At 52.1% G+C, this 9,317-nt stretch overlaps 1 protein-coding gene across 3 annotated transcripts in view; it reads right to left on the bottom strand.

Moving 5' to 3' along the window:
- The window catches only part of LOC119277207 (katanin p80 WD40 repeat-containing subunit B1 homolog KTN80.1-like), a 7,963-nt gene extending 7,510 nt beyond the window's left edge, over positions 1–453 (bottom strand). The window contains exon 1 of one of the 3 annotated variants that reach the window (XM_037558456.1): positions 186–453. In XM_037558456.1, the coding sequence (XP_037414353.1) occupies positions 186–216 (31 nt within the window). In that variant the 5' untranslated portion in view covers positions 217–453. The remainder of the gene's footprint in view (positions 1–185) is intronic. The other 2 variants (XM_037558458.1, XM_037558457.1) reach the window with 2 other exon arrangements.
- Between the last annotated feature and the right edge of the window lie 8,864 nt (positions 454–9,317).

The following is a 9,317-nucleotide window of genomic DNA, read 5'->3' as shown; positions in this document are numbered from 1 at the left end:
CAAACCGCGAACGAACACACGAATTCGCGGGGGAAATACCAATCTCCGTCCGCTGCACCGCGAATGCCTACCCGGATTACCTGAAGAGACAGTTGCCTCTTGCCCCCGTGAGCTAAATCGAACCAAGAACACGAGTCGTGAACCAAGAACAGCTCTCGGAGCGTAAGCAGACAAAAAAAGGATACGGAACTTGTAGCCGCGCTTCTCGGGGTCCATCCCCTCCGCCTCTCCCCCGCTCCGGGCCGCTGGCCCTGGGGTCGCCGCGCAGTGGACGACGACGAGCAGAGGACGAGTAGAAGAGCAGGGGCGGGAGCGGGGTTGAGAATTTCGGATCCGAGTGGGTATGTGGAGGGGCAGAAGGGGGCGAGCGAGACGAGAGCCGCTTTGCCTCTCTCTCTCCTCTCTCTCTCTCGCTCGCAGTCGCAGCAGTGAGAAGGATGGGTGTGGAGCGGCGTGGGTGGGTGGGAGAGTGGAGTTTTTGTCGTCCTTTCTCTCTCCTGGGTCCTGCCCCTTCCCCTTGGCTTCGCTTTTGGTCTCGTTTTCTTTTCTTTTTTGTACCAGAGCGCAATAAAGGAAAGAGGTTCCTCCTCTTCTCGCGTTCGTTGCTGTTGGAACGCAACGGAAGAGAGACCACCCAAAAGTTCAAACGAATAAAAACCTCTCGTGCACGGCCTTGCTGTGGAAAGGGATAATCTCCTGACCTTTTATATTGCGCATTATTCAATACTCACTCCAATCCAGGTTTTAGTTCAACTAAAACAACGACCCTTATTTTGGATCGGAGGGACTAAGAAATACCGCTTGAATCAGAGTAGCTGGCAAGACCCTTCGCTCTTCCTCCTAGCGAACAGGCGGCTAGGGTTTTTGCCTCCCGCCGGCGGCGCCGCCGTTCCACCTCGTCTCATGTGGCCTTAGGATCATGGGGCGTGCGGTGGATCCTGATCTTTACCGTGGGAGGGCTCCATTTTGAATATGTTTCTTTGATTTTTGCTAGGATTTGTGTCCTGTTTAGAAAGACGAGACGACAGCGACTCTCTGAAGATGGAATAAGGGTCTCTCCGTCTAGTCCCCGTCTCGGTGGTGCATCTAGCATTGTCGGAGGGCGTGTGGAGGTGTGTTTCCGGCGGACCTTGCAGGATTTGGTCGGTGGTTGTCTTTGGTGGACCTACTCGAATCCAGTCTACGTCAGTGTGTTTTCAGGTTGGACTTCATCGGCGGTTGTTGTTCTCGTGCGCTGGTCCTCCGAGACCTTAGCACAACGACTACCCGACTGTCTACTACAACAAGTTTTCCCCGGCTCCGATGAGGGAGAGGTGATGACGGCGGTGATGGAGTCATGTACCTAGGGTAGGGTCACAGACCTGATCTAAGTACCCTGCCCAGGGGCATCCTTAGAAGAGATCACCTTCCAGTCGACCTACGAGGGACTCACTCGACTGACTTGAAGGACTCGACCACGAAGACTCACTCGACCACCAGAAGGTCAAGAGGCACTCTGCACTGCAACGGTCTGTAATTAAGTAGACTTTATGATAATAAAGACACTTTATGTGGGGCGTTACCAATAACGCCCCGGACTTAACGCACCTTAAACCCTCTCCTACGTGGGCTGGCTGGGGTCCTGGCGCACTCTATATAAGCCACCCCCCCTCCACAGGTAGAGGGGTTCGGCACTCTGTAACTCATATACACATAATCCACTCGACCGCCTTCGGGCTCCGAGATGTAGGGCTTTTACTTCCTCCGAGAAGGGCCTGAACTCGTACATCTCTTGTGCTTACAACCTCTCCATAGCTAGGACCTTGCCTCTCCATACCTACCCCCCACTCTACTGTCAGACTTAGAACCACGACAGTTGGCGCCCACCGTGGGGCAGGTGTTTTAGCGATTTTGTGGAGAAGTTGCGATTCTTCCGAGTACTTTCATCATGGTGGCTGCTGGAGTTTTGGTCGAGGGCCGAGAGATCCGTCTCGGTGCTCTCACCTTCGTCGCTGACGACTCCGCCTGGCTCCAGGAGGCTCCACTCGACGTCGATGCGCTCCCCGTCCGCGGTGCGACGCATTTTCGCGCATGTGTCCGCGGCGTTCTGCTGCGGCAACCGTCGACCCCGTATCGGTCGACTCCCCCATCGGCCACCCTCCCGGTCTCCCGCCAGCGCAAGCGCTCGGGCCGGTCGAGGCTTCAGCGGTGGGTGAGGCACGCGGTGGCTCGCTAGACGGCCACCACCCAAGTTGCGGCAATCGAGCCCGACGAATCTCTTTACGGCCTGTTCGATCTGTCGACTGGCTCCGTAGAGACTGCATCCGAGTGCGATAGCAGTGATCCAGCGGCGGAAATCCTGATGGTCGACGGGCCCCGCAGTCCCCCTGGCTTCGCCCGTGATGGTGGGGCAGGCGACGGAGGCGACCCCGCACGAGACCACGAAGAGTACCAGCCCGAACCACTCGACTCTCTGCAAAGAGAGGAACTTCGCCGCAGGAACGTGGATGCCCTGCGTACTCCCATCGCAGGAGAAACCCCCGAGGCTCGCGCCTTGGAGGAGGCATGTTTGGCCAACTTGGCCGAACGCACTCGCCTGGAGAATCTTCAGCGAGCACTCGACGAGCGCGCACGGCAACGAGTTCCCGACTCCAGTCGACGTCAACTCTTCCCGCCGACTCAGGTATATCGAACCCCAATCCAGAATTTAGCAGCTGCGACCCGTATTGCAGAGTCCATCCAGCCCTCTCAGTCGGAAGCTGGCAGAGGCTTGATGCAGATCAGGGATCTGCTCCGGGCAGCAGGAGATCAGAATTCAGCCGTGTCGCAGTCGCGCAACAGAATTCACAGTCGATCCGTCGCTGCGAATACGGTTCAGTCGGCTCACAGCCCCAGATCGCCTCCGCGGCGTGAAGGGCGCGAGAATCGGCGAGACCAATATGGAGACTGATACGACTGAGATGATAGGCGTCGAGTGCCCACTTCCCCTCCGAGGGGTGGGTCTTACGCTCCTCGGCAGCAAGATGACAGACGTCAGTTCAGTGCAGGGCGAAGAGTTCCAGTCGACCCCAGAGAACCAGGCTTCGACGCGCGATCCATTATCGTGCAAGGCTTGGTCGACCGGAACAGAGCCCATCGAGGTGGACTCGACAGAGATGCACCCACGAGCAATCGAGTGCATGTTTCTGGTCCGGAATGTTTCAGCAGAGCTATTAGAGCCGCAGTGATTCCTCCCAATTTCAGGTTGGCAACAGGAGTCAGCAAGTTCACTGGTGAGTCTAAGCCTGAAACTTGGCTTGAGGACTACCGAGTGGCGGTTCAGATTGGTGGTGGGAATGATGAGGTGGCCATGAAACATCTGCCCCTCATGTTGGAAGGTTCTGCCAGAGCATGGTTGACTCAGTTACCTCCTAGCAGCATTTACACTTGGAAAGATCTGTCCCGAGTGTTTGTCAGAACGTTTGAAGGAACTTGCAAGCGACCGGCTGGATTGACGGAGCTGCAAGTCTGCGTGCAGAAGACCAATGAGACTCTCAGGGAGTATATTCAGAGGTGGATCACTTTGCACCATACTGTGGAGAATGTGTCTGATCATCAGGCAGTCTGCGCTTTCAAGGATGGTGTCAAGAACAGAGAATTGAGTTTGAAATTTGGTCGAACCGGTGACATGACCTTGAGTCGGATGATGGAAATTGCTACCAAGTACGCCAACGGCGAAGAAGAAGACCAACTCCGAAGTGGCAAGCACAAGCCGAGTCAGTCGGAGAAAGGAAACACCAGTCGGAAACAGAAGCGGAAGGCTGAACCGACAGCTCCTGGAGAGGCTCTGGCCGTGACTCAGGGAAAGTTTAAGGGGAAACCAAAAGGATCCTGGAACCCTAAGAAGGTAAAGGATAAAGAAGGGAACGACGTGATGGATATGCCGTGCCACATCCACACGAAGAAAGACGAAGAGGGGAATATCATTTACCCAAAGCATACCACTCGCCAATGTCGACTCCTGATCCAGCAGTTTCAAGGAAAACAGTCTAAAGACAAGGAAAAGGAGTCGGACAAGGCCGAAGACAAGGAAAAGGAGGACAGTGAGGAAGGATATCCACATGTCAACTCCACTCTGATGATCTTTGCAGATGTGGAAAGCAAGAGTCGATTGAAAGTCATTAACCGCGAGGTGAACATGGTGACCCCAGCAAAAGCAAATTATCTGAAATGGTCCCAAACACCCATCACATTCGACCAATCTGATCACCCGACTCATATTGCCACCCCTGGGAGGCAAGCTTTGGTGGTCGATCCAGTTGTCGAAGGCACTCGACTGACAAAAGTGCTGATGGACGGTGGTAGTGGGTTGAATTTGTTGTATGCAGACACACTGAAAGGAATGGGCATTCCGATGTCCCGACTGAGCACCAGTAACATGAGCTTTCATGGAGTTATACCAGGGAAGAAAGCCGAGTCACTCGTCCAAATAGCTCTGGACGTGGTGTTTGGTGATTCAAAACATTTTCGCAAAGAGAAGCTGACGTTTGAGGTCGTGGATTTTCAGAGTGCATATCATGCCATTTTGGGGAGACCAGCTTATGCACGGTTCATGGCTCGACCATGTTACGTGTACCTCAAATTGAAGATGCCCGGCCCCAAAGGAGTGATCACTGTCACCGGTGATCGGAAAAAGGCAGAAGAGTGCTTTCAGAAGGGCTCAAAGATTGCTGATTCCCAGGTGACATCGGTCGAGTTCGAAGAATACAAGCAAAACGCAGATCCAAGAAACCCGCCACAGAATCTGCATTTCAGTCGTCCGGTGAGACGAAGCCTGTTCACATTCACCCGACCGACCCCGATGCAGCTCCGACCCGCATCTCCACAACACTCGACCCGAAATAGGAAGAAGCGCTCATCCAGTTCCTCCGTGAGAACTGGGACATTTTTGCATGGAAGCCCGCTGACATGCTAGGTGTTCCCAGGGGACTGGCTGAGCATCGCCTAAGAGTCGACTCATCTGCAAAACCAGTCAAAGAGCATCTTCGGCGGTCCGCCATCCAGGAGAGAAAAGCCATTGGTGAGGAAGTGGCTCGACTGTTGGCGACATGATTTATCCGAGAGATATACCACTCCGAGTGGCTCGCTAATGTCGTCATGGTTCCTAAGAAGGACAAATCACTCCGAATGTGCATTGATTTCAAGCACATCAACCGGGCCTGCCCGAAAGATCATTTTCCTCTCCCTCGCATAGATCAAATTGTTGACTCGACCGCGGGATGCGAGAGATTGTCTTTTCTAGACGCCTACTCCGGGTACCACCAGATCCGTCTGTACGGACCCGACGAGGTAAAAACAGCTTTCATCACTCCATTCGGGTGCTTCTGCTATATCACCATGCCATTCGGCCTCAAGAATGCCGGAGCCACATTTATGCGAATGATTCAGAAGTGTCTACTCACTCAAATCAGTCGGAATGTGGAAGCGTATATGGATAATATCGTCGTCAAGTCACGAAAAGGTTCCGACCTGCTCGCTGACCTCGCCGAAACATTTGCCAACCTCAGAAGGTATGATATCAAGCTCAATCCATCAAAGTGCACATTCGGAGTTCCTGGTGGCAAGTTACTCGGTTTTCTCGTTTCCGAGTGAGGGATCAACGCTAATCCAGAAAAGATCGGCACTATTCTCCGAATGAAACGCCCTGTGCGAGTGCACGATGTCCAGAAGCTTACTGGATGCTTGGCCGCATTAAGTCGATTCATCTCACGACTCGGTGAAAAGGCATTGCCTCTTTACCGACTGATGAAGAAGGCAAACAAGTTCGAGTGGACTCCAGAAGCTGATGCAGCGTTTGCCGAGCTAAAAGCTCTGCTCTCCACCCAGCCGGTGCTTGCTGCTCCAATCAGCAAAGAGCCTCTGTTGCTTTATATCGCAGCCACAGGACAAGTCGTCAGTACTGTGCTTACGGTCGAGCGGGAAGAAGAAGGAAAAGCTTTCAAAGTTCAGCGCCCAGTGTATTATTTGTCTGAAGTCTTGACTCCATCCAAGCAAAGATATCCTCATTATCAGAAGCTTGTGTATGGAATATACATGACCACAAAGAAGGTTGCTCATTATTTCTCTGATCATTCCATCACAGTCGTCAGCGATGCTCCACTATCAGAGATTTTGCACAACAGAGATGCAACTGGTCGAGTGGCTAAATGGGCGATTGAACTTCTTCCCCTTGATATCAAGTTTGAGGCAAAGAAAGCCATTAAGTCCCAGGCAATAGCAGATTTCCTCGCCGAATGGATTGAATAGCAGCAGCCGACTGAAGTTCACTCGGAGCATTGGACCATGTTTTTTGATGGCTCTAAGATGTTGAATGGTTCCGGTGCTGGGGTTGTCCTGGTTTCCCCCAGAGGAGATAAGCTCAGATATGTGCTCCAGATTCACTTTGATTCCTCCAACAATGAGGCAGAGTATGAGGCCCTCTTATACGGATTGCGCATGGCCATTTCACTCGGCGTCCGTCGCCTGATGGTCTATGGCGACTCGGATTTAGTGGTCAACCAAGTGATGAAGGAGTGGGATGTGAGAAGCCCAGCCATGACTGGATACTGCAGTGCAGTGAGGAAGCTGGAAAAGAAGTTCGAGGGGTTGGAGCTCCATCATATACCCCGACTGAAAAATCAAGCAGCTGATGATCTAGCAAAGATAGGTTCCAAGAGAGGAGCCATTCCGAGTGGTGTGTTCTTGGAGCATATACGCACTCCGTCAGTCAAAGAAGATCCTTTCACCGAAGAAGCTCCACAGCCCAAGAGTGCCACAGATCCGACTGAGGTTGATGTCCCAGCAGTAGTCGACTTGGTCATGGAGGTCTTGGTGGTCATTCCCGACTGGACAGTTCCGTATATCGCGTATATCCTGAGAAAAGAGCTCCCGGAGGATGAGGAAGAGGCTCGACAGATCGTCCGTCGATCTAAAGCCTTTACCGTAATCAAAGGACAGCTATATAGAGAAAGCGCGACTGGAGTTGGTCAGAAGTGCATAACACTGGAAGAAGGTCGAATCATCCTCAATGATATCCACTCGGGAACCTGTGGTCATCACGCGTCCTCTCAGACCATCGTGGCCAAAGCATACCGAGCCGGATTTTACTGGCCAAAGGCGAATGAGATGGCAAAGGAAATAGTAGATAAGTGCGAGGGATGTCAGTTCTACTCGAATATGTCACACAAGCCTGCATCAGCTCTGAAGACCATTCCACTCGTCTGGCCTTTCGCAGTATGGGGGTTGGACATGGTCGGTCCTTTGAGAACAGGGCGAAGTGGCTTCACGCATGTACTGGTGGCAGTCGACAAGTTCACCAAGTGGATTGAGGCTAAACCAATCAAGAACCTTGACGCCGGTGCTGCTGTTAGCTTCATCAGGGAACTGATATTCAGATATGGGGTCCCGCACAGCATCATTACGGATAATGGGTCGAACTTTGACTCGGAGGAATTCAGGGATTTCTGCAACTCTCAAGGCACACGAGTCGACTACGCTTCAGTCGCCCATCCACAGTCGAATGGACAAGCAGAGCGAGCCAATGGTCTGATTCTCAAGGGATTGAAACCCCGATTGATGCGTGATCTCAAGCATGCAGCTAGAGCTTGGGTCGACGAACTTCCCTCGGTGCTTTGGGGACTGCGGACCACACCTAATCGGTCGACCGGAAGAACTCCATTCTTCTTGGTCTACGGAGCTGAAGCAGTCTTGCCGAGTGATCTTCTCCACAATGCTCCTCGAGTTGAGATCTACAACGAAGCAGAAGCTGAACAAGCGCGGTAGGACGCAGTCGACCTTTTAGAGGAAGAAAGGGAGATGGCTCTGATCCGATCGACCATCTACCAACAAGATTTGCGTCGTTTCCACGCCAGAAATGTGAGGGGTCGAGCCTTCCAGGAAGGAGATTTAGTTCTCCGAGTGGATCAGAAGAAACCACACAAGCTTGCTCCTTCTTGGGAAGGACCCTTCATCGTCACCAAAGTTCTCCACAACGGGGCGTACCGTCTTTACAACGTCGAACATAATATCGACGAGCCCCGAGCTTGGAACGCGGAACTACTCCGCCCATTTTACACTTAAGTTTATCACTCGGATGAGTTACAATAAAGTACTCCTGTAGTTTATGGATTTCAAAATAATAGTGTCATAGTTCCTCCATAATTTTTGTCACTTTTTATTTTTGTCCAATAAAATTTTCCCCTCAGTGGGTGACTTAGCCGTGAATCCGTTTCGCCTAAGTTTGTAAAAATCCTTACCAAGTGGTGAGCCAGACTCCCACTCGGAGGCTTAGCTGCGAATCCGTTTCGCCTAAGATTAAATAAAATCCTACCGAGTGGTAAGCCAGACTTCCACTCGGGGGCTTAGCTGCAGTCCAAGTACTCGCCTAAGTTATCAAAATCCTACCGAGTGGTAAGCCAGACTTCCACTCGGGGGCTTAGCTGCAGTCCAAGTACTCGCCTAAGTTATCAAAATCCTACCGAGTGGTAAGCCAGACTTCCACTCGGAGGCTTAGCTGCAGTCCAAGTACTCGCCTAAGATTAAATAAAATCCTACCGAGTGGTAAGCCAGACTTCCACTCGGAGGCTTAGTTGCAGTCCAAGTACTCGCCTAAGATTAAATAAAATCCTACCGAGTGAAGAGCAAACCTCTCACTCGGGGGCTTAGCTGCAGCCCAGCACTCGCCTAAGATATAAAAATCCTACCGAGTGAAGAGCAAACCTCTCACTCGGGGGCTTAGCTGCAGCCCAGTGCTCGCCTAAGCTATAAAAATCCTACCGAGTGAAGAGCGAACCTCTCACTTAGGGGCTTAGCTGCAGCCCAGTGCTCGCCTAAGTTATAAAAATCCTACCGAGTGAAGAGCGAACCTCTCACTCGGGGGGCTTAGCTGCAGCCCAGTGCTCGCCTAAGTTATCGAAATCCTACCGAGTGAAGAGCAAACCTCTCACTCGGGGGCTTAGCTGCAGCCCAGCGCTCGCTTAAGTTATCAAAATCCTACCGAGTGAAGAGCAAACCTCTCACTCGGGAGGCTTAGCTGCAGCCCAACGCTCGCCTAAGTGGATTAAGGAATAAGTCGACTGCAGTGAGCGTCTTGCTTTGAACCTGCAAAAGACATTTCGAGACGAAAACAATCATATTCAAACACCAAATTCGAGTTCAGATCGATACCTAAAGGAACCGAAAGTGCTCAGGCACTAAGCCTGTTAAGGTTTATCGGTTACAACTCCACTCGGCATACCGAGGCAAATTTAAAGCGTCGAGCTTAGAAGAAGTTTTTTACCCCTCCTGTGGAGGGCTGGAAGGTGCAACAAACTCATCAAGAT

The sequence above is a fragment of the Triticum dicoccoides genome, chromosome 3B, assembly GCF_002162155.2.
Source record: "Triticum dicoccoides isolate Atlit2015 ecotype Zavitan chromosome 3B, WEW_v2.0, whole genome shotgun sequence".
NCBI classification, from domain to species: domain Eukaryota; kingdom Viridiplantae; phylum Streptophyta; class Magnoliopsida; order Poales; family Poaceae; genus Triticum; species Triticum dicoccoides.
The sequence above is the reverse complement of the archived record's forward strand: the minus strand, read 5'-3'. Positions and strand labels throughout refer to the sequence as shown.